General features: G+C 41.3%; 2 protein-coding genes across 2 annotated transcripts; both read left to right on the top strand.

Annotated features, from left to right (window-relative positions):
* The first annotated feature begins 97 nt into the window (after nucleotides 1–97).
* zmp:0000001301 (uncharacterized) lies at nucleotides 98–5030 on the top strand. Its single transcript, XM_053853779.1, has 18 exons — nucleotides 98–159; nucleotides 387–459; nucleotides 524–566; nucleotides 738–816; nucleotides 1132–1220; nucleotides 1359–1505; nucleotides 1574–1625; nucleotides 1703–1803; nucleotides 1933–2018; nucleotides 2090–2171; nucleotides 2259–2344; nucleotides 2899–2986; nucleotides 3056–3104; nucleotides 3175–3258; nucleotides 3436–3549; nucleotides 3626–3710; nucleotides 4295–4399; nucleotides 4803–5030. The coding sequence occupies exons 1-18, from the start codon at nucleotides 98–100 to the stop codon at nucleotides 4905–4907; spliced, it is 1530 nt and encodes a 509-aa protein (XP_053709754.1). The 3' UTR covers nucleotides 4908–5030.
* Nucleotides 5031–6438: 1408 nt separating this feature from the next.
* Nucleotides 6439–23703, top strand: LOC128750144 (spindlin-1). Its single transcript, XM_053850420.1, has 8 exons — nucleotides 6439–6585; nucleotides 17647–17731; nucleotides 18167–18272; nucleotides 18917–18965; nucleotides 19041–19176; nucleotides 19842–19959; nucleotides 20135–20368; nucleotides 20433–23703. The coding sequence occupies exons 3-8, from the start codon at nucleotides 18233–18235 to the stop codon at nucleotides 20630–20632; spliced, it is 777 nt and encodes a 258-aa protein (XP_053706395.1). The 5' UTR covers nucleotides 6439–6585; nucleotides 17647–17731; nucleotides 18167–18232; the 3' UTR covers nucleotides 20633–23703.
* The last annotated feature ends 1601 nt before the right edge of the window (nucleotides 23704–25304 follow it).

The raw sequence follows: 25304 nt of genomic DNA, 5'->3' as shown, positions 1-25304 counted from the left end.
GAGCTACCTTCTGTTGTGTGTCATAGAAGACAATCATGAAAATAAAGCACTGACCACTTGACAATCTGTTGTTTAATTCACCTGTGCAGGTGAGAAAATGGCTTTAGCAAGTGGCCACTGGCTTGAGAAGGAGATGAAGGGAGAAGCACCAAGCCCTCGGTAAGTTGGTGTTTGCGATGAAGTCAAGCAGAACGGCAAACCCACTTGTTGCCCTGGAAACCTCTCATTAGTTTTGCTATCTATTTTTAGGTTGCTCTCCTTTGTGAACTTTTTTCGCAGCTCTTGATGCTTGTTTGTTTTAGTTTTTGAAGAGAAAAAGTCCACGGAGAATGAAAAAGCCTTATATAATGTGGCAGCTGACACTATTGCACCCTTCTATTCAACAGACATGGTCACGCCTTTGCTGTGGCAGGAAACATCGCTTTTCTGTTTGGTGGAGCAGCTTGTGTCAACCATGAGGTGAGTTCAGAAAACAAAAAGTTGCTTGGAATCTTTCCTAATTTTCTTGTGCGCCTCGGGTCAGGTGGACGAGTCGGTTTTCTTCAATGACTTCTACATGCTAACAGGTACAATCTTTGGACTCTTGAGCATAGAAGTGTGACTGAGCTCTCTTTCTATATTTTATTAAAGAGAGTTGAGTTTTGTGGATGCTTTCACTTTCAGGAAGAGTAGAGTAACAAAAAATGAACACTCATTGTTTGGATGATTTTCCCTAAGTTGTTGATTTATTTCCATAGTTTCTGATAGTGATGTTGCATGGGAGGAGATCCCCCAAAGTGGAGATGTCCCCCCACCAAGAGAAGGACACACTCTCTGGTAAACACCCTTATTACTAATTGTTTCATGAAAATGTATCAGTTGTGTCATAGACTACAGTTTGTGGCACAAGCTGCCTTCAGTTTAACAATATGCAAATGCCTCTGGCTTGTTTTGGACCATCTAGACTTTCGGCCATCTAATCTTAGCAAATCTAAGGTGTCTTTGAATACATGCAGGCGTGCCGCTCATGTCGCTGGTTACTGACAAAGTGACCCCGTTTCAAAGGGAATTTTCCACCACATACACGGTCACGAGAAATGATTATTATTTCCCGGTGATGTTGTTCATCATCCTCCTTCTGATGATTCTCAGTGTTGTCAAAGGGAAACTTTACCTGTTTGGAGGAGTTTCTTGTCCAGATGCGACCGAATGTCTCCCAGGAGTCTACTGCTTTGATATAGGTGAGAATGGAATGGAAGGTCCCACTCTGACCTTAAGCACAGTCAAAATCTGAAGTAGGCACCGAGAGGTAACTAATTCTCTCCACAATGATTTGTCAACACACAGATACGAATCAGTCTTCCATGTTTTGTTTTTAGTGTCTCTTACATGGGAATGCCTGGCAACAGGAGGGCTGCCGCTCAGATCCCTGAATCACAGCTCTGCTGCTCTTGGTGACAACATCTATGTGTATGGAGGAACTCTCAAAGGAACGCCAACTGATGACCTGTTGGTCTTCAACGCAGGTCTGTTTTAAAAGTCATTAACACTAACTTTCCTTGAGCTACTTCTGTTTTCCTCTTCTGTGCTCTAGTGTCTCTCACCTGGACTCCAATAAGAACCAGCGGCTCGGTTCCTCCTGCCCTGTGAGAGACTTTTTTCTACATGTTACTTGACTGTTTTACCTCAGTGGCATTTGCAAAATCATGAATATTGTGTGAAGGAGTGGCCACAGCTTCGCTATTGTCGGTGATCAGCTGTTCATGTTTGGAGGTTATGGAGCCGGAGGAGACTTCTCTAAGGATCTTCATGTACTCAGCACAGGTGATTCAGACTAACATTTATTATGGGTCAGAGAGGTTACCCTCTATAGCAGCACATATGCGGAAACCACTGCATCAAAAGTTGGAGTAAGGATGCTCTGACACTGTTAATTTTACCATGTATTTTCAGAGAGCTTGGTTTGGCAGAAATGGGAACTGAAAGGAGAGTCGCCAGTCGCCTGCTCCGGGCACTCGCTGACTGCTCACCATGATAAAGTGCCTACACACACACTTAATCATCTCTTGCACAAAGATACAGGCACATTAATCTACCCCCTCTTTTCAAGGACATCTACATGTTTGGTGGGAAGAGCTCGAACGAGGACGGCACCGTGGTCTCGTCCAATGAGATTCATAAACTCAGCATCGGTGAGAACTGAAAAGGACAGTTTTGTACTTATAATAGCGCTTATATCTGGTTAAACATTCGCCTCGTTGTTGTTGTGTCGCTCACAGGTAAAATGAAGTGGAAGGTTCCTCTGTACGTCGGGATTCCTCCGGCTCGTAGAAATGGACACTCTGCTTTCATCCTCCATAGTCACGTTAGTATTTTTTAAATGTAGCAGTCATTTTTTTAAATTTTTTTATTTACCTTTAAGAACGAGGTGAGTGGTCCCGTTCCTTTGTTCAAAATAATCTTTTATTGTGTATACGGGGGTATACTCAACTTCCAGCAAGCACTGTGCAATTGTTATGTTTGGATCTTGTGACTGCAAAAATAGTGTTTCATGACATAAGTATCATGCAGACACGTGAGGTGTGGACACAAGAGTGTAGATGTGAGTGACCTGTTGGTTTCCGCAGCCTTTATGCCCCTTGTTGAGACAAGAGGTGACGTGAGGAGGCTGGAGGTTCACCACGGAGACTGACCTGGTGGACTTAGAATGGTTGAATTGTGTGTCATTTTGGACTTTCTAAGCCAAGCTGTAAGTCAGCTGTAACTGATCTTTCAATATCGACCCTTAAATGCAGTGAAGGGAGTGTTCTACTACCAAGTGTAGCTCTTGTAAGTGCTTATTTGAATTATGCTGATGATGAATTATCAGAGTGTTTGGGTGCATTTTTTCACCTGTCGGAAACGTTGTGTGCTTGGCAGCTCTATATATTTGGAGGGAAGAATGAAGAGCAAGAGTTTAATGATCTGAAGGTGATGAAACTCATCAACCCCTCAGAGAGACAACCTGGTAATTTCTGAGACTGAAGTGACACATTGTATTAAGAACCTTCATGAATGAACACCTGCTCTCTCACAGTGATGAAGGAGATTCTGTCTGAGCTTGGTCTCCAGGGAGTCAGTCACAGGTGTGTGTCCACATCCGAGTGGCTTGCGTTGTGAAAAGCCCCTTTGACTCATCATGTCGACTGTCAAAAGTTTCACTCCCACGAAGGTTCCCAATGTTCGCTATGAGCTGAATGATTCTGCACCGTCCAGCCAGTCCAGGAATGCAGCAGCGACGTCGGAGGTGATGGACACACACTCACACAATGGCACACACACACACCTATTGTGTTGTAAGACATGTTTCAGCTGAGTTGGAAGGGGAAAATCCGAGCGTTCTTTTGCTGAGTGTGAGAATAGTGTTGCAGCTGCAAATGTATTTTCAGTCATGCAGACGAGTGAGGGAATCTGAAGGCCTCTCCTCCAGGTGTTTGTCCACAGAGACTTCAGCATGGTGCGGGATCAAGCCATGAGGATGATCCAGACTGCTTTCACCCTCCTGGACCAGGAGTTCCAGAAGCTGGACGGGTACTGAGGATATCTTTCCACAGTTCACCACATACATGTTTCTCTCTTCTGCCTACCAAACTTGTATTCTATCTAGAGAGAAGTCAGAGCTGGCAAAAGCTGCTTCGACTCTGCAGAGAGAGAAAGAGAACCACGAGCTGCAGAAACAGCAACAGCAGCAGGTGAATAAGAATGTGTTTGACTTTAAAATCTAAAATATATTTTCATCAGAGAACTCAAGTTTTGTACTATGACTATGTAATGATACTGTAATAACTTTGTGGAATAATTGTATTGAGAGCATATTTATTATGCTCTGCTTACAATATTTTTTCAAGCACATTTTCCTATATCTTTAATTTCATTTTTTTTAAATGATGCCTTTAATATTACATCATCAACATTCAAAAAATAAAAAATGTGGCGATAATCTGTAATATATATATTTTTATTGACAGAGCTATGTTCTAATAATACTTGCGCCCAGGCAGAAGAAAAAAAATCTGACGACCACAATAATAGTAATAGTAATTTTGAAATTGTTTATGTTGCATGCTGTGAAGTGACAATCTTGTGGTCAGATGGTGTGGACTCACCGGTTCATCACCAGGCTGTAATCCGGACAATAACAGAAAACTCTCCTGCAGAACCTTCATAATCCAACCTCTAAATAAACCAGGCGACCTCCGAAAATATGTTGACTCCTGTCTTCAAATGTGCAACCATCCTCTCTGGAATACGTCTAATGTATATGTTGGACCTCCAGGAGCTCCAAGAGATGCTCGACAGACATCGCTCCCAAAATGAGTCGTGGCTTCGAGCACGAGCTGAGGAGAACGACCGGGAGAGGAGGGAGCTCTGCAGACTCAGGGTCAGAAGATGCATATGAAGAAGTGAAGATCTTAGTTGCCTCTTGAGGAAGCACTTGCCCATTATTCTTCTTCAGAACAAATAGATGCATCACTGGACACAGCCTCCAGCAGGAAATCACACATTCCTAATGTCATGTGGGGTGCTGGCACAAATCCTGCCGTAACCGGGCAAGAAACACATCAGATGTGTTCATCAAATGATTTCATTACAGGGTCACACTGGTATGTCGAGGCACGATGAGACTGTCACATGACAACAAGCTAGTTCAGAGCTTTCCACTTCTGTTGTTACCCATTTCATGTCCCTCAAGTTTCTTTATGTCCTGTCAAAACTGTGTTTTGATCCCTCAAGTCCATCGCGTCTTGTATCTGCACCCAGCTGATTTCTTCCCTGTCTCGCAGGAGGAGGTGCTGCAGGAGCAGCAGAGGCTCAAGGAGGAACAGGGCAACATCCAGAAACGCAGCGAGCATCTCCTCTCCATCATGCAGCAGTTCAAAGGAATGTGAGAGGGCTGGGTGGACGTCATGTCAATGCAAATGTCTTAACTTATTAATAAGGAAACTGTTCCAGTGATTTCACCATAGTTTTTTTCACTATAGCATCAGCCTGGTTATTATGAAGCCCACTAGGTTGGCAAGGCTCTAACAATGCTTTGGCTCAAGTCGAGAGTGTGGAGAAGCACAGCAACAGAAGCAGTATGGTCCAACAGGGAGGGGATCCAGGCACCATGTCCACTCACAACATTTCAGGGCTGTTTAAGTTGGAGTCCTTGGAAAACATGAAAACTCTATATTGTGATAATGGTGTTCCATCTATGACCCTTGACTTCATCCTCTTGCATCACAGGTAAAATCTCACTGACCAAGCACCTGCTTTTAATTTCAGCTGTCACACTTTTTTAGTGTGTCAGATGAAACAAAAGAAAATTATGAGGAAAAAAACACACTTCCAGCAGGGAATCAACTGAATTGCTGTCATCTGCTTTTAGCAACATTTCTGACATTGGTCTGTCCATCTTCCTCACTGTCGCATTCAGCGGCAGGACGGCTCACCATTAAGCTAGTGGGGAAAATACAGCGTAATGCGCCAGTTTGTGTCCTTGTATTCCGTCTCGGATGCACTATTTGGCAGAGTGCGGCAGGGGCGGGGAGAGAGTGTGGGGAGCATCAAGGTGGCGGCATTCATCACTGAAATGGACCGGTAAAACAAAATAAAAGTGTCTTTTTTTCACACCTTTGTGGCATCAGTTGACCGAACAAATATTACTGTCAAATATTGCAGAACATAATTCAAAAATATGAATTTTAAATGAAAACAGACAGACAGAAAGTATGAATAAAGGTCATGACACTATAAATTATAATAAGTTAATAAAATAATTTAAGGAAACGTACGTATCTGTACAACACAACAGAAATATGAAGTGATATTATGATCCTGCATGAAACAAAGTCTTAAATGTGTATGATCAAAGTATTCAGACAAGATATGATAGTGAAAAAAAGAGGCTTCCTAACACAAACACACAAAAGCCTATGTGCATGACTAAAATTTAATAACAATTAGTTATCAAAGCATATTATACCTGGAATTTCTAGTTACGTTTTTATATTATACTTAAAAGTTACCAAAAATATAGCAGCAGTCAGACTCAGAAACATCCTGGGGCTATTCACTTTGATTTGGTTGTCACAAATCAACAGTAAGAAGATGACAACGACCCACTTTCTTCTGCTTATCAGAAGTCTGGACACTGGGGCAGTAGTCAAAGTGAAGAGGTCCTGACCTCGCCACGCTGTCCTCAGCTGCCAGGTCAGACGAAGCTTTGTGTCTCTTGCAACTTATTTTGCCTAACCGTTTACTCTGCGTATGACAATATAACTAAATATGAAACTCACTTAAACCTTCGAACTTGAATGGCAGGTGCATTTTTCAGACGGCACACCTTTTTACAAGCTTTTGACCTTCTTTTCGAGACGATGGCATGGGCTCCTTTTATTCTGAAAGGATAGACCAGAACGGCGACGTGTGTTTGTGCCTGACTTCACTCTTCCGTGGTGAGATGGCTGTGGAGTCTCTGCTGGTTCGGGTGAAGTCGAAAGCGGCTCAGTGGAAAGACAGCAGGGGAGCAGGAGTACGCCCACCACAGCCCACCTCCACCTTCATATCTGTATTACACTAACGGTAAGACCAAATCAAACGTACACCTGTCTGTTCGCCAGCTTGTCAGCCGCGCAGGTAAACAGCTGAAAACAACACACACTGAAGCGCTCGTTTTGTCACTGGCGTTCTCCCGCCGACGGTTGGTCTGGCAGGGGGAGGGGCGGGGGGAGCCACAGCAGCAGACCGAACCCCGTCTGCTGCTTTCTTTCTGTCTGGCACCTTTCTGCGTTTTCCGCAGTTATGCGGTCGAACTGTCATCATGCTTCACACCTTTCCATCCCTCCTCTTCCTCACCTCGCTCCTCTCCGGGCTTTCAATAAGTATGAGTGGAAGAAGCGAGCAACATGGCTGACGCTGGCCCTGCAGAACCTGCAGATGATGACAAATGCCTTCTGTTCCTTCAGCTTTTTAGAAACTGCTCATTGTCTTCATCACTTTAAGGGATACAGTGTGATTCAAGCAAATGTTTCTCCCCTCGCTCTTGTCTTGCAGTGTAAACCTGAGTGCATTTTTGTCCATCCTTCATTTGCCTGCTTCATTCACCCTCTAAACGCAATTGTCACACAGGTACCGACTTCGGTTACACACGTGTTGACCTCATTCACTTATTATATGCACATGTGTTTGATTTGTGCACATTGAAAGAGTCCCAGAATTAACTTAAAATAGTGCTGTTATTATACTGTCTTCTCATGTCTATTACCGCACATGTTATTAGCCACGCCCCCCACGATAGGCTACGCAACAGTACAGCATCCTATAACAACAAGAATAATAACTGCTCTCCATTTTTAGAACAACCAGACCATGATGCTTTTCTGGTAACTCCTATTGACACAATCTGATACAGTGGTACCTCAGTTTTCGAACGTCCCGGACTTCAAACAAATCAGAGTTTGAACAAAAATTTCGAGATTTTTTTGCTTCTGATTCCGAACGCAAATCCAGAACTCGAACAACCCCGAACAAAGCCGGAAAAAACACAATGTGCGCGGACCGATCAGCTGACCCACAACACGCTTTGTTATTGTCCCGTTAGCTACATTTAATGACTGTTTTTTCTTCATATTGAGGTGTAAAACCTTTCCTGTCTCTGCACTGGACCGTGGTAGAGTGTCACAGGGGAGGTGCTCGCTCTCCACACCTCCGAGGCTGGAGCTCACACTCCAGGGTTTGATGTCCTGTTGTGGGCTGGAGCTGGGACAGGGATGAGGCGAGTCTGGGACAGAGCGTTACTTGGTTTATGACTTTGTCACAGCCAAACTGCACAGAAGCACACATTCAGAGCTGGACACGCACCGGGCACCTCTTCACTTCTGGAGAGACGTCACTCACTCGGCAACCCCTCCAACATGCAGCCGCCACACACATAGATGAACAGCGCACCTGCAGCAGACACTCTACATTCACTCCTATAAAATTTTTACCCATGATTTCTTTTTCCATTAATTGTAATGGGAAAAGTCGATTCAGATTTCGAACAAATCGCTTCTTGAACGGCGGTCTGGAATGGATTGTGGTCGAGAACTGAGGTACCACTGTATTTCTAGCTGCTGTTTATCAGTTCATGTACGTGCAGCAACTTCATTTGGGATTTCATTGATAAATCATGCATGTTTCATTTTATTTTTTTGAAGTTATGTGACACTCGTTTTCTTCATAGGAACTAGGGCTGTCCTGATCAATTGGCCGGCCGATTTATTGGGCATTTTTTTCTTTATTTTAATAAGATTCTACCTATGTTCATACTGTGTTGTTGGTATTGCTCTTTTAAATTTCACATCACGATGCAAAATTGACCAAACAAAGTAAGCGTTTCTCTGGTAAAATCACACTTCAATACTACTCTGTCAAGGTAAATGACAACCAAATTGCAATTGTGGACAAAATAAGGCACCTGGCCTCAATTCACTGCTCCGAATTCGGGCACTACCAAGAAGGTAGCCAAGCGAAAGTTAGCCCCATACTATCGCGGCGTGCCGTCAAATAAGGGCCGTATGCTTACAGAAATATTCACGTCCAAGTTCACAAGTAAACTGAAAGTGTTCCAGGTGAAGCTAAAATGAACAACAAATATGTTTCTTTCGCAGACTACGCTGTTAATTCTTTCTCAATTTCTTCACTTGCCAGTGTGTCGTCTCTGAAACTGGTGCGGCCAGGGTCTCTCTCATTGCTCTGTCTTTCTCTCTCACTTATGCCCATGCATCTTTGCTGCCTATATACAAGGGTTGGACAAAATAATGGAAACACCTTGAAGCTAAAGAAGCTTTAAGGTCTTTCCATTATTTTGTCCAACCCCTGTATGTCGCCACTCCATCCCTCATTTGCTCAGTGTATGTCCACATTTTGACCAATCATGAGTGACTTTTCCAAAAAGATAATGAAGTGATAAATAAATTGGCTTTTAAACATTAGCCAACTCCAATGCTTTAATTATCCAGCTCTTCTTCAAGTACCATGGTGCATTCAGTGGTGTCAACAACAATACGCTCCATTAGTATTGGTTTAGCCTGTGCTTAGCTCTGGTTAGCATTTGTTGGCCTCTTGGTAGCTCTTGACGTCGGAGCAGTGATTTGGGGCCATGTGTCTTGTTTTGCTGCTGCGTCTGAGTCCCTGGGTGCACACATTGCGAACTGCAATTCGGTTGTCATTTTACTAGACTGAGAAGTATTGCCAAATGACCACCATTGTGGCTGGTTAGCTCTTATGTCGTGTTATTTTCAGGGAAATGCATTAACATTTTGAAGAGTAATAACCTTTCTCATCAAGTATTAATATAAATAGCATCTTATTAAAAAAAAAAAATCGTATTTGTTATTTAATCGGCCGATCATATCATAAATGCTCATATCGGTGCCTGTAAATCGACAGCCCTAATTCTTGAGGTCCTTTTACTCAGTGCTTCAGGTTCAATATTAAAACGCCAATGTTTTTTTATGAATAAGTGAATATTTATTGTGGCTACAAAGTAGTTGTGCCCCCCAGTTAAGCAGCACTTGAGTCCCTGGCATCTTTGTTTGTCTGTTCTCACTTCCGTCTGTAACAAATGATGCAATACTGGACATCTTGTTTGGGCGGGGAGCTTCTGGCTGGTTCCGTTTCCATTAGTTGGATGAGCGCTAAGGGTAGCGGATGACACTTTATTGGCATTGTCTGTGGAGTTCCTTACGAGTTTTGAAAAATGTGTCACGCTAGGTAAGTGTCACGTATACACTATCATTAACTCAAATAGTCAGTGATTTGGGCAAAATAGTTGTTGCAGTCGAGCCGTGCCTGATATATATTTACTTATTTATTAAATACTAGTGCGTGACTACTGTGTCATAACATTATGATCACGAGGACTGTGAAATGTGTTTTCTTTCTGTGGAAGGTCTGAAGATCAAAAAAACTTTTTTATAGCGTCTGTGGTGAAATCATGTTTTGCTTACCCTAACTTGACAGTGGACCTGGCGTATCATGAATTTCTAAAGACGCAACAAAAACATTCTTGGACTTGGTGTTCCAAAATTGTGCAGCCGCTTGTATGTTTTATTTCGTAGGGGAGGAATACTTTGGGAATACACAACTTTATTTATCATTCTGCACCATGTCCTTCCTCCTTTTATGCTCAGTGCCTATTTAGAGTGTTGACTAAATCTAAAACTTAATCTCAAACTGGTGTGAAGTGGTGTGCGTGCAGTGTAGTACAGTGTAATGTTGAGAATTTTGTGCAGAAAATCAATATTTGATAAGGAGCATTGCCTATCAACAATACAGATCTGAGCCTCAACCAAGAGAGTGCATTGTGAGATTTTTTTTGGATGATCTTTTTCTGGCCGGCTATTGACCACATAAGCCATGAAATTATGTTGGGTGACTAACTTGCCCCGCTTGTGGGTGTGTTTGTTCAACATGTGACGTACAAGTGCCACATCATGAGGTTGGTGGCATCTTATTTTGACTTCCTGAACTTCTCTGAAATCACAATTTCAACATGTTCATGTATATTCTGGTTGCCGCCTTTTGAAATCACAAGCGACTTTAACATGATTCTTCAGTCGCCACAGGGACCACAATTTTATTTATATATATATATATATATATATAATAGGAACACTATAATATGAAAGATGGCACTGTATACCACTTTGGAACACGATGTCAAGTGATCAGCTTGCATCAGGTCCAAAATCAGAGCGTTGGGGAAATGGTTCAGTGCAGTCAAAATAGTGGAGAGCTGACCTTTCTGTGTTAAGTTTCAGTCACACTTACAGGGATAGGTGCGGTGTCCAACGATAGTAATACCAAACCTGGATGCCAGATACTCATTCCCTGGACGTGTAATGGATGAAAAGAGGAGCAGTTTGGTCAAGTTCTAAGGCAACATTCCGGTACATTGCAAGTGAAGACTGAAGTTTACATTGTGGACTTGATCTGTTAATTGTTCATTGACATGGGATTAGATTTTTTATTTAATATTAAACATTAAACGATTTGTATTGTTTATTTATTTTTGTTTATTTGGCTTTAAAAGTTAGTGTTTTCTATTCAGTGTTGTTCAGTATAGATGTTATTTAATAGGTTTGTGTAATTCATTTTAATAAATTGTGACTTTTGAGTGTGATTTAGAAAAGAAAAATAAAACAAGCAGCAGAAATCGGTATCAGGTAACAGGTTTCCCGCTAAATGTAAAAGAGTGGGGCACACTGCCATGGCTTGTATGAAGGCTGCCATGCCATCAGAGAAATGATCTCATGTGTTCAAATGTATTAAACGTAGGTGGGAACATCAGAACAAACGGATAACAAATAACGTTTCATGGAGTTGGGCATGAACGAGACGATTTTTGGTGTATTTTTCACAGAAAAATCCAGGAAGAAACATAATGCCTGAAGTCCATTGCTTGCGAAACTAGGTCTCGCATTCAGGTTGCCCATATGAAGAGAGGACCACAATAGGACGCCTGCTTCTCGTGATGAAAAACCGGTGTTTTTATTGTCACAATTCAGTAAATGTCAAGACCTACCCCTTTGCTTCATTGTTTCTCTGTTGTTTCGTGATTGGAATAACCAAGTAATGTGCATCAACACAGACAGACAGAGAAGGCAGATTTGTACTGAACATAACCTTGAAATTGAGTATTTAAATAAAATATTCTTATTATTCTTATGGGAAATCGAAGAATAGTAAATTCTTGACTGAATACCTGAAGTTTGTTAATTCTGTTATGGTCATATTACACCTGTAACTGAGTGCTATACTGAGTAGACTTCAAAGAAAACATTGGTTAATGTTGCGGTGCTTGAATTACTGCCCGTTTGGCACTAGTCTACTTTAGCAACATGAGGGGTTTCAAGAAAAACTGCTGGAGTACTCTTGAGACTAGGTCTAGGTCAGAAACAACTGACTGACCATAACACACAAATGACAAAACAGACTCAAAGTGTAGAGATGACAGATTACAAATAATGTTCTTAAATTATTACTAATCCATATTATATTCTCGAACTTATTATACGCAGTCAAGCAGTCCTGTTTCTCAGGTCATAAAAAATGTTTCCACATCTCTCCACTGAGATGGCTGTTTTTCATTCAATGCACTCAATGAGTCCTATTCAGGGACACAGCAGAGGACGACACTGCCAATAGTGAAGTGGATGCCTGCGAAATATCCAACATCCAACAATTTTCACTTTTGTCTTTTGCCAAGGCATGGCTAATGATGATAGTTTCTCGTATTTAAATGCATTTAGAACTACAATTATGAACCTTAGCATGCACATGTGTCTCCATCGTGGAGATCAGAAGTAAGTCTTGTACAATAACTACACAATTTACTTCTGATCACACTTGTACATTGTAACGCACATGATGTTTGGGAAATAAAGTATGATTTTTAATGTGCATCTGAATCAAACAAGAGCTCAATAGAGCATTATGGTATATGGGTTGCCCAGACAAAACCTGCACTCGCTGTGAGGGGAAAAAAATCTTCACTTCACATAACTGGAACAGATGTTGATCTGATTGGAAATATTAGCACACATAACATCTTTGGCTCCTCTTTGGTAACCCGACACGAAGCGACAAAGCCGGGGGAATCCTGTCTCATTCACACGCAACATCACACAGTGTTCTGCCAGCTTTAATTTGGGGCTAAACTGTGTATGTGCGAGACAGTGAGTGACAAGAGACAGTGTCTGAGTGATTGTCAGCGACAGGGTGCTGAAGATGTGATGTTGTTAACATCAATATCTGACGCCGTTGTTGTGAAGTGATGAGTTGTTGTTTTTTTTTACTGTATGGAAAAGCCAGGTTTTTAAATTGATATTGAAACAAAGACAGACACCTCACTCGGGACAATGCTGTATCAGTCCGATGGAAGAACTTCATTAAAAGGCTGAACAATTTATACTTCACCTATCGATCTCACTTCCTACCTGCACCTGCTGTCACGTTTTGGCTGACTGATTCACCTGGAAGAGGCCTCCCTTTTTTGGGCTTCTCAGTTTTTGTTACATCTTCCATGTCATGAGCAGACACTATACAGGGTTCTCCCCCCTTTAGGAGCATACATGGGCCCCATGCACTGGGATTTCCCCCCTCTGATGGGAAAATATTGGCGAAGAATTGAATCTCAGTTTAGAATCGAGTCACAAAAACAAATCAACTTCCATGCGACTGTAGCAAGAAGATTGTGTGTAACTTCCTAAAGGTTGCTAAGTGAGAGTGAAAGCTGCTTGGCGGAGGAGTGCGCTATCGGATTGCTTTACTAGTCAACGCTGTGCTATTCAGGGTTCTCCCCAGTGCTTTAACGGCATGGAACCCTACAATGTGAATATGTCTAGGTGGAGCCCTGCTATCGAAGTGTCGCATCCTGTGAATTGCTTTTTTCCAGATGCTGTTACTGTTACCTGACAAACTGAATTTCCTCGCAAGAGGACCAGTGAAGTATGTTCTTACCTTGTCTTATCTGAAGTTGTTGATTCAGTCGTATCAATCAATAGGTGAGACATGGTGAGTCAGATGGACCAGGAAGGCCGCTTGCTTTTAAGTGACTGCACTTAGTTGCCTGACCCAGAGCAATTACTAAAATGTCAGCCTGCAGCAGCATCAAGGAGTCTGTTGTTAATACTGAAGGTCACTCTCCTCTGTGGTCGTTTGAGATTGACTGGTTTTGCAGTGCAGTGATCTCCATGATCTCCGTTGATGCTGCTGAGCTGCGAACATGACACCTGTCCTCCTAGTTTTCATCAAGAAGAATCAAAAAGCATTTTCAATGACTAATTTGAATGAGAAGGCAGTGTTTTAGGCAACAAAGTTAAATAACCCCTGCAGATATAAAGCTTAAGTTACAAAAGTTTATTTTGTTTTTTGTATTTTTTTACCACATACTCACATACACACATCCTCTAATTCACTCATATACATTTGACTTCCTTATTTCTGTGTATTATTATTAATATTATTTCATGTGTCTCTTTGCGTTGAGTTTGTGAACTGCTGACATTGGCCTACCAAACAGGACTTTTTCTTTGTTCATGCTGGTTTCTGCAACAACCTTCGTACAAATTACTACCACCCAGTTCATGTCAGAGACGTAACGCAGAGCAGGCGTGTCCTGTTTCATGTCTTACGTATAGATGTGGAGTGATTTTGAAGACTAAACGCAGTCCAGATGTTGAACGCAGAATGCACACTGCTTCAGTCTGTTGTGTATGTGTGTGCGTGTGGATGTGAGTCATTTGTGTACTCTATCGGTCGCCTTTATCCAACAATAGATGATGTTATTCACGCTGAGAAATAACCAGCTGCTGCAGCCAAATGTGACACCAAAATTTCTGTATGAATTATGAAGAGCAGATGAAACCAATTTAGGCCAAATCTTTTTCTACCTCTTTTCATCTATAATATATATGTGTGACAGATGAAGCTAGCCAGCAATGATGGTGTCCTTTTTGATATTGGTTGTACTGTAAAAAAGTGTCAAAGAAGTAACTTAAGAAAATCCTGAAAAATAAATTACAATGGCAGAATTCTCTGTGTATGTGGGTGTAATTTATTATTTTCATCATAGCAAAACAAAATCGCAGCTTCGCAGTCTGTTCAGGTGTTTTTCTCTTTCGCTTTGAAAAAACATTTTTAATAAAGTGAACTCATATGAGCTCATGTGAAGTCATGTGACGGACAGCTACCAAGGCTCGATGAGTCTGGATACCGTGAGGCAAATATCCGTCAATGAGAGAGCATCTATTGGTCACATGCTAGCCTGAAGTATCGGCTCTCTCCAAATATGACAATGAATGGCCTTGAAAAACCTTCCATTTTAATCAATGTTGTGGTGTTATTGTAGATGTCTCCACTCGACAGACTTGCCCCATGATGCGTCGTTGTGATCTTAAAATGCTAAAACATGGCTTTGAAGTGCAACCTTCTGCTCACGCCTTGAGTGTTGCCAGAAAACAACCCACTTCCACTTTCATAAGATGGTTTAGAAATGATTTGCATAAACTTCAGCTATGCCCTTTTCCTAGTAAAAGTTTGACTTCCATTTAAGTCATGTTTGTAATACAAACCAATCTTCGAATTTACTCTCAGTTTAGGCCTTGGGGAGTTTGCTTGACTATACTGGTGGGAAAGATGCATGACTTGGTGACATGCACACCTCTGCAAAGAATGCCACGTTGCCATGTTCACCCCTCACCCCCTTTAACAACCACTGCAGTCTAGACTCACACTGAGCTTATATAGTATACACTGGGCAATATGGTCTCAAATTCATATCACAATATAAATGGTCATGAGTGGTCACATAAAACAATACAATATTTTAACATAAGAAATATATAACACAAATTGTATCACCACCCATTTAATGAGTTACAGCAGTGTAAGTATGAGGAGCACTTAGAATGAATGTATGAAAGAAATACATGCCATTGCAGTTGTTGTTGCAAGTGCACATTAATGCAGAAGAAAAAATGAAACAGCTGCACAATTAGTGAGCACAATGTGTAGGAAACCACTAATAAAACAAATTGGGAATATTGTAAACAAAACCAAAATGCACTGTTGTCCAACGTATGGACAAGCTCCACAAGTGAACCATGCATTTATGAAGAATACTCACACTTCCTCTGAATGCAGAACGGAGCAGTGGTGACTTTAACAGAGCAGGTATTGCTACACTTCAATTGTAATTTTGAACACCAACTCTTGCCAGCTAGCAGATCCCTGTCGTTGTTTGCCATTGTACGATACCTGCGCATTTAGGGGGTGGAGCTAGCGAACAGCCACAGAGCTGGAAGCTGATGGGCTGCAGAGGAGCAGGGGCTTCATTTAAAACACAGACCAGATCAGTGGCGATTCAGCATGAAATTGTATCAGTATGACAATGTTGCGCCAGTTCATATCCTGATCGGTCTCAGTATTGATATTTTGATTATATTCACATACCCCAGACCAAATGCTTGCAACACTGAAAATTATTATGATTCCGTTTAAACATAATAATGTAAAATAAACGCATTTTCAAATGAACAATATTCACGTTCATTTCTGAAATCAATCACCAAGGGTGACCTCCAGATCATCAAATGAAGGCCTGTTTTTAAAAGCCCCATCGAGCAACTGCTCCTGCTCCAAAAGCAATGCTGGATTCCTTTATTTTTGTTGAATTCCGATAATGAAAAATGAATCCTATTTTATGTGTTTGTTATCAATAACGTGTGATTAGAGTGAGTCCTCCTCCTGGTGCATGCCACTAACACAATTACATGATCACGCTCTTGTAATGGATGGGTTGCCAGGTTTGGGACTCGTGAGCGGAATGTCAAATAGAATTTCTGGAGCAGCGCACTTTCTTCTGCTTAAGCTGTGTTTTCAAGGATACTTGTAGAATATCTGTCTGAGAGAGATATGACTTGCAATTTAGTGGTTTATATATTTCATAATGACCGTTTAATGCTTCCTGTAGAACTGTAGTCACTACTCAACGTGTAAAGGTCCCAGTTTTCTGTGTTGCTTATGAGGGGATTTTGTCCAGCAAGTTGAACCTGTGTGGAGTCAGAGGAGCAGACCTGTTATCCACACCAGAGCTTCAGATGAATAATAGACTCAAGGCCTTCCTCTCAGGATCCACCGATCAATAATTGAAATCTCGTGTTCAGGACATCAATGTGGGTGCAGGTTGAGCACCAGCGTGTCTCGCACACATTTTCTCTGCCGTTTACGACCGACGTGGTAAACTGCATGCGTATTCAGAAGTAGTCTTAATGGGTGTTTTTAGGTTTTCAGCTCAGAATAAGCATAGCTTGTTTATTGTCTTTCTTCTTTAGTCTCTATTTATAGATAGATACTTTATTGTCATTGTATAATGAAATTGAAAAGTGAAGAAGAGGGAACACTCAAGTCATTCTATCTGAAGTACTTTTTTTTTCCCAAAAAGTACTTCAGATTATCCATATAATTCAATATAACAGTGGCTCTCTGCATTAAATCGATTGCGTTTTGCTGATGGTTTAGATGCCAGAATGAATCGGTACTTTTGTTTTGCTGCCAAAGCGGCTGGGGTGGAAGGCAGGTCAGGTGAGGCACATGACACTGGAAGCAACATAAATTCAAGTTAAAGCAACATGAAAATCTCCCTGGAGGGATCCTGATCGGGCTCAGTGGACTGGAACCTGAGCTCCAACTCATTGTTATCAAAAAATGACTTTTCATCTGGCTTATAATGGGTCACAGCTCATAAGTGGGACATGTTTTTCTCAAAAACTAGTTGTCAGAAATGAAGTTAACTGAGTTAGATTTCTGAAATTGGTTCAACGTTGTGACTGAAATCTGAATGTAATTGTCCTCAAAAGGCTTTTTCTCTGGCTTGGCTGTTTTCGCGGAGTGCCTGTCCACCCTCTCTTCTTCTTCTTCATCATCATCATCATACATTTAATCCCTGTGCGCTGCCCAAGCCCTTCAGGGTGACCTCAAGCCCACTTCAGCATCTCGAATGCGCTCCATGAATTTGTGTGTTATCTTTCTGATCTGAGGTCAGATTGTATCAAACTGTGAGTCACCTGTGAAATACACTCTGTTCTCTTATCGCAGGGTGAGAGCTGATTTTGGAGGAGGATTATACTCCATGTTCCTGCTGAACGACTCATGAATTAATACTGCTGAACTCCAGAGACTGGTTAGTCATTTTGTACTCCTGCACAAAATGTTCATCATTTTTAAATACTACATTTGTTGCTTGTTGACTTATACATGTTGCACAACTATCATTTGAGGTCATTGTCAAATTTGGCTACTGCAACACACCACACTGTATCATACTTTACTGTCATACACAGTTGCACTTATTATAATATTATTACTTTCCTGTTCAAGCTGTCTTTTGAGCTCAGTGTTTGCTGGTTCTGTGTGAGCTCAGTTGAATATTTTTTAGCTTTTTAACTTTCTTTTGAAAGTGTTGAATTGGTGTGATTAATGAGATCCTTGAACTGCTGATGTTTTTTTTTCCCCTAACAAATGTGATCATCAGCACCCGTGACATGGCTCTTGTATTTCCTCTTCCTTACCACAAGGTGTCAGTAAGCATGACTAGATTTGCGTGTTCGTCTTTCAGCACTGGTCTGCTCAGTGCTGCAGTTGTGTGGCTGGGCAGCCTGGCTGCCCCCCTGAGTCCAGATGAATGAAGAACACACCGGGAAACAGAGACACAGCTGATACAGGTGCGTGCGTCCTCGGATGCATCATAGTCCAGTTTGAAGTGAATGGATAGTAGTTGCAGCAGGTGGTTCAGGATCTTTTGAAACTTAACATTTATCTTTTTCACTCAAGTGTGTTGATTGTTTTCACCATGAAAAACTGAGTGTATATGTCGAGGTGTTTTCCTTGAACGTACCCCAAATACTGTGTATTACATTTAAGCTGCGATAATTCACCTAACTTTCTGATTGTGTTTTTAGAACACATGAATGGTTCAGAAGGATTCATGAAAAATATGTTCATATTATTTTGCCTGTGCTTGAATTGGAATAATACATACTAAAGATGCTTCCGTCGTTAATATAATTTTCATTGAATTCTCATTAGGTTATTATTCTACGGTTTTCTGTTATTCTTCTTCTCCTTAATTCAGCTGCTATTTCATTTTTGAGCCACACGGAAACAACTGCTCAGTCCATTTCAGCTCTTTATAGCTTTCTCAGTGAAGTCAGTGAAGCTAATGTTCCACCGTTTGCAACCTTCTGCACATCTCACCTCTGACTTGGAGTGTTCTACAGGGGGTCGTGTACACAATTTAAGTTAATGCTTGGGCCGCCTGTTCGTCCCAGTTTGACTGTACCTTGTTTTGTCTTCATCCTGTGTTCAGGGCATGCAGGTGTTTCTGCCAACATGCTGAAGAAAAAGAATCCCCATAAGTGAGTTGGTTTTTTTATCTCACTACTGAAGTGCTGAAGTCATTCCAGTGACGACTGTTTGTTTTCACCTCTCAGGAAACACAAGAGCAGCCTGGGCCCTGCCACCAAAGTTCTGTCGCAGCCGCGGCGCAACATTGTCGGCTGCAGGATCCAGCATATCTGGAAAGATGGGACGGGACACGTGGTTTGGAAAGGAACGGTGCTTGACCAAGTATGTCTAAGCACCTTCTTCCCTTATTATGGTGTGATGGCACATTTGCTTTGCAAAAGTTGTTAAAAGAGACTAGATGCAGCGTCTCTCATCAAAGGATTCGGTGATAGGCCTTGAAGTCCTGGTCTGCTGGGACAAGCTGTGAATGAATCTTGCTATCCAAATCTACACGGTCCCCAGTGTTCATGACAAATGTCAACCTGATGTCCTCCTTCACCACGTCCATAACTCTCCTCTTTGACCTTCCTCTCCACCTTCTGCCTGGCAGTTCCAACCTCAACATCTTCCTACCAATGTACTGGCTCTCTCTCCTCTGTACATGTCCAAACCATCTCCATCTAGCCTCTCTGACTTTGTCTCCTGAACACCTGACATGTGCTGTCCCTCTGATCTACTGCTTCCTGATCCTATCCATCCTGGTCATTCCCAGAGAGAACCTCACCATCTTCATCTCTGCTACCTCCAGCTCTGCCTCCTGTCTAGCAATGCAGCCGTGAGGGGGGGCAAGCCCGGATAAATGCAGAGGGTTGTGTCAGGAAGGGCATCCGACGTAAACATTTGCCAACTGAAGATGCGGATCAGACAAATGTGTCTCCAGATCCTTGTCTGTACTGTAGTTGCTCATGATTCCTCTTGTTGAAGGTGAACTGTGATGTTTCCGTCAGGTTCCTGTGAATCCGTCCCTCTACCTGATAAAGTATGATGGATTCGACTGTGTTTATGGTCTGGAGCTCCATAAAGACGAGAGGGTTCAGGGGCTGGAGGTACTGCCAGACAGACTGGGTGAGCCTCTTTTATATCCAGCTTCAGTTGTTCATGGTTTCATTGCCCAACGCAGGCACATACACAGACGATTGTTGCGTTCTAAACATGTCCCCAGTGTGCTTTTTTTTTAGATGGGAAAACAGGCTGGTACTCGAGGGTCTTTCTGTGCAATAAACTTGTGTCACTCCTGCAGCTAAATCCCGACTGACAGACGTCAACCTAGCAGACACCATGATCGGTAAAGCCGTGGAGCACATGTTTGAGACAGAGGAAGGACCGAAGGAGGAGTGGAGGGGGATGGTTCTGGCTCGGGCTCCAATCATGACCACCTGGTTTTACATCACTTACGAGAAGGACCCGGTTCTCTACATGTACCAGCTGCTGGACGATTACAAAGAGGGTGACCTCCGCATCATGCCAGACTCCAGTAAGCAGCTTCATAAAGAGTTTGGTACGTCGACTTGATCGTGATCATGTCTCCTTCCTTATAGACGACAATGTTCCAGCCGAGAGGGAACCCGGCGAGGTGGTGGACAGTCTTGTTGGCAAACAAGTGGAGTATGCCAAAGAGGATGGCGGCAAGCGTACGGGGATGGTCATCCACCAGGTGGAGGCCAAGCCTTCCGTGTACTTCATCAAGTTTGACGACGACTTCCTCATTTATGTGTACGACCTGGTGAAGACTTCGTAAGCTACCCCCACTTCCACCGCAGACTCTCGTCACAAGACTCGGCATACGATGAACACATCTGCAGCTTTTAACCCAGCACTCGTTCGTCAGACCATGACAGAAAACTCCTGGTGAAGCAAATGAAAGAGCTTGTTGAATAGAAGAACACTTTAATGTAGACTTGACACCAGACCGTAACATCTACCTGTTTCGTTTTATCATTTCATCTCTACACTTAAAAACACTCACACAAAAGAACTGTTTCAGTTTAATCTGAACCAGAGTTGCAAAGCAAATCTCTGCCTAATGTCAAAAACACTTCCAAAATGTGATCGCAAAATATATTTAGTCCAAAATCATTCCATGTTCTATTTTAATTTCACTTTTATTTACGTCAGTATTTGGACAAAAGCACTTTCTGTTGTGATTCAAATGAATCTAAAGAAAAAAATACACTTTTCCTATTAAGGATTGTGCAAGGATGCATCATTATCAACGGCTTTAGTTGTAGTGCTAAATACGACCGAATGAGGACGCTATTGCATTTATTAAGTTGATTCGTTTAAAAGAATTAAGTCACTGAACAATGTTTAATGAGGTGACCCCCTAATGTCACGGCTCTTTATATCTTTTAAGTTACAACACAAATGCTTAGCCTGTTTCATCTGTGCCACACAAAACAATGAGGTCAAATGTCCACCATGACTGGCAAGGTATAGCTGTTGCGGTTGTTGTACAAAGCTAGAGTGTTAAAATACAAGTGGCTTCATCATCTGAAAGACTGATGGACTCCTCACCAAAAGACGTCGGCTCAAAAAGAAAAAAAAAAACTGGATTTTTTTTTTTTTCATGCATTGTTGCCAAAACTGCTTCCTGTTGTGAAGTTGTTTAAGACATTTTGTTTGTCTCGTGATTTCACTCAAGCCTTCAGAGTCAATCTCGCAGTGTGTTTTCCAAAGTGTGAACGAAGGAGATGCACTTGTAAGGAAGACGTGGCCCAAGTTCTCTGTGTCTTTGGCGAGGTGTTTTTAATGTCGTGTCGTTGATCCATGGACGAAATCCTAAATTTCTGCAGGTTCAAGGTGCGCTGGTTATTGTCGCACCTCTTACTGTAAAAAAACATTGCTCAAATTTCATACCAACTTTTTAGGTTCATATTTATTACTGTTCTTGTTTTAGTTGGAGGCATTAGAAGTATTGGTGGTGACAGGGTTATTATGTCGAGTGAGGTTTTTTATGAGAGCGCCAACTAGAAAGTTCTTTTATTGATTTGATTGTATGCAGTGGGTTGTAGTTTTTGGAATACTATGCGCTGCAGCAGCTTGTGTTCAATAGAGCAAGACCATTCCTTGGATCCAGATGATAATCCAGAATTATCAATGACATTAACATTATCAATGTTTCCTGAAACTTCCATTGAAGTCCGACCATAGGTTTTCCACTTATTTTGCCGTCTGATAAACAGAGGCAGAAACACAACCGGAGGTTAGTCACATAAGTCAATGCTGCACCATAGTGTTCCAAAAAAAGTTTTTTGTTTTGCACTTCAGGGCTTTTGCTAGCTCATCTGGATTTTACAGTTCTTACTTGATTTTTACGCTCGATGAATGTTAGACCCCTTGCTCATAAAAACCGTACAAAATTGAAGGGCAGTTCAGCCTTTCAACCCTGGGACACCTCATGAACGTTGACTGACTACCACCATGAGTGTGATGCGCATTTGTGGGGATGACTTGTGATCATGTGACACATGCTGTTAGGAGCGAACTTTGTGTCAGCATAGCTGGTGATCTTTTTTAAAATAGCTTTTCATTGGTCTTCAACTGGTTTGCATTTCAACACTTGTGTGGATTTATAGTAAACTGAATTTTAAATACAGCAAAAATAAGTACCTCCTTTCGAGTTCAAGACCCTGGCACGACGTCAAAATTTTAATAACCTTCTGTAGAAGATTTTCCACACTTATTATAATGCACTGCAATCTTAAATTACATTTAATTGTATTTCAACCACATTCAAGATGTTCATAAAATAATAACAACCAGCCACGACAAAGCACCTGCTGTTGTTAACAGAATTGAAATGACAAAATAACCCTGTCACCACCAGTACTTTTTCCTTCATCTTGTAAAAATAAATTGCGCAAGTACTAAAATGTCTAGTCTAAAAAAAAGAAGCAAGTAATGCCATATTTTAGCTTTGTTTTTTTGTGGGCTTAAAGTAAGTCACACTAATTGACAAAGCGGATTGGAAAATGTGTTGTGCTCTAAAAGTGTGTGTTCGTCAGAGATGAGAGCGACGAGGTGAACGTCCAATGAAGGCTTCCATTTGATTTTCACAAACTTTTGTTATAATTTATTTGGATTTACACTCGACTGAAGGGTTTCCTTACGCGTTCACGGTTACCACGAATCCCATCCGCGCAGAAGGATCCACCATGTTACACATAAGAGTTCAGAGAAGCCACAGACTGATGAGGCTTGACTTGCCTTTGGGATTTTAACTGGACTCTGTTTTTTGCATCATTGCAGACTAAAATGTTGAAATACTACACAGTATATTATTTGTGTGTAATCTATTCCTGCTGCTCAGAGGTTTGAAGAACAACTCTTCCATTTGTGATGAAAAGAAAAGCACTTATTTCTCATATTAGTGTACAATGGCGTGTGTGTGTATACACATTTTTCGGTGGGGGGCGACATCATGACAAGCTTTCTCGGCAACATGGGGAACACCTTCAGTCCGTGTACTTCCTGTGATGTAGTTGGTTGCCAAGCAGATTACAACTATAATTATTAAATCTGCTCATAAAAAAAAGAGTTAGAAAAAAAAAAAAAACAGACGTTGGCACCAGTGTGTATTACTTTTCTTTACAGAGACGTTGTGATCATCGACATGCACTATTTTAACGGAAATGATGCAACGCAGCGCTCATCTGCAGCGAGGTTTATGTCTGACAGTCGTTTTGCTATTGTTGTTGATGTTGGAATGACATGGGCCTTCGATCATTCTTCTGCCTTGTATTGTTTGTTTTTGTATGTTACGATATGTATGTTCAAATTTTTATTGTATAATAAAAAAACTGAAGTGGTTGTTTGAGTTTTGGTCACGCTTTTATGATCACGATGTGTCATTTCAGATGTATATTTAATAACAATAATACAATATTATGGGTGCACTCAGGGTCGAAGTGCAAGACACAAACAAAAACAAGCTTTTTAAAAGAGAAATTTAAAAAAAAAATTAAGACGGGTAATAGGTGACAGTAAGTCAGGTGACGGTTTTGAGGTGTATTTTTAAGAAGATGAGCTAAAGTTGCGAGTGTCCGGTGGGAGGGAGTTCTGGATGCAGGGACAGTAAGTTATATCACACCAAAAGCTACAGGTCTAAGTTGTAATTTTTTTTGGAAATGACAAAATGCTGTTTACTTCAGTGGAACTGTACATAAAGTGAAGTACATACCAGTACTTCTGTGTCAGTCAAGACCTCTTCAGGTCTTACAAAATCCTAAATGGAAGCTGCGGTCCTCATGCGGTTGGTGGAGTCTTGGTCATCCAACGCCATCACCCACGTGTCATGTGACTCAGTGGTTTCTGACATTATGAATACACATTTTCACCCGACTAATTTAGATGCTATTATTGCATCGTAGGTTCAATTATTCATTGACTGCAGGCGTGAGTATTGTGTGTATGGGTTATATGAAGGTGAAGGTGAAAGAAAAGTGAAATTAAATTATTTAATTTTACCTTCAAAAATAGATTTGCTTACATATTGTTTTGTTTTATATAGATTCTATTGAATGATTTCAAATATAAATAATAATTTATAAAACATTTCAAGCAGCACTATCTGGAAAACGTAGGTATGACGTAAAGGCACTTTGAGTTTTTTTTTTTTTTTTTTTTTTTTTTGACGGACAAAAAGTAGTATTAAAATGAGCATTAACAACAAAATAATTTTCACGTAACATTTAAAAACGAATTTTGATATGTATGGGAGACGTAAAGCTGACATACAGTGGAAAAAGAGACAAGACATTTGAAAAAGGAATGAGTTTTATTTATAATTTAATACAATATCATTAGTCAAAGTTCATTATTCAAAAATGGGCCAAAAAGTATGTCAAGCATAAATGATCACACCGACTAACCTGGCATAGAACACATGTATATATATGTTTTATGTCGGTTCAGTTGGTGTATGGTGTACATATTGTAATTATATGCTGTGTTTATAAGCATCCATGATGTAATCGGCTTTCGATAAAGCCGCCGCTCGGTCACGTTTGTAGTCGTCTCATCCTTTTCTAAAATCATGTTTTATTCATCCTAACGCGCATACACACGGTCACACATACACACACAAACACACGCAGCCACCACAGCTACAGACACGTGAGCGACTTTCTGCCCACCGGCCAGTTGATCGACTCAAGCGGATGTTAGTTTTCTTTTCAAAATATAACACCTCATTTTACTAAGATCTAATTGTAATTTATTGACCTAGATTATTGTGTAATTATATCAGAAATGCTCATTGATGAATTTTAGAAGTAGTTGTGTGTTTTAAGAGGAGGTTTAGGCTCAAAACCTGTTTCTGAATTGTTCGTTTTTAGCTATAATCCGCGAGCTTCCGCCCTGTAACTAGGTGCTGGAATGTGGCTTGACTACGCACTGAAGAGCGCCGCGCG

Source organism: Synchiropus splendidus, chromosome 1 (genome assembly GCF_027744825.2).
Source record: "Synchiropus splendidus isolate RoL2022-P1 chromosome 1, RoL_Sspl_1.0, whole genome shotgun sequence".
NCBI classification, from domain to species: domain Eukaryota; kingdom Metazoa; phylum Chordata; class Actinopteri; order Syngnathiformes; family Callionymidae; genus Synchiropus; species Synchiropus splendidus.
The sequence above is the reverse complement of the archived record's forward strand: the minus strand, read 5'-3'. Positions and strand labels throughout refer to the sequence as shown.

Bases quoted from the DNA above. Each gene is read 5' to 3' on its own strand.
- zmp:0000001301 (XM_053853779.1), top strand. From the start codon at position 98: ATGGCTTTAGCAAGTGGCCACTGGCTTGAGAAGGAGATGAAGGGAGAA. The intron at 160-386 runs GTAAGTTGGTGT...TCTATTCAACAG, and splicing joins GGAGAAGCACCAAGCCCTCG to ACATGGTCACGCCTTTGCTG. The intron at 817-1,131 runs GTAAACACCCTT...GATGATTCTCAG, and splicing joins AGAGAAGGACACACTCTCTG to TGTTGTCAAAGGGAAACTTT.
- LOC128750144 (XM_053850420.1), top strand. From the start codon at position 18,233: ATGAAGAACACACCGGGAAACAGAGACACAGCTGATACAG. The intron at 18,273-18,916 runs GTGCGTGCGTCC...TCCTGTGTTCAG, and splicing joins CAGAGACACAGCTGATACAG to GGCATGCAGGTGTTTCTGCC. The intron at 19,177-19,841 runs GTATGTCTAAGC...TGTTTCCGTCAG, and splicing joins AAGGAACGGTGCTTGACCAA to GTTCCTGTGAATCCGTCCCT.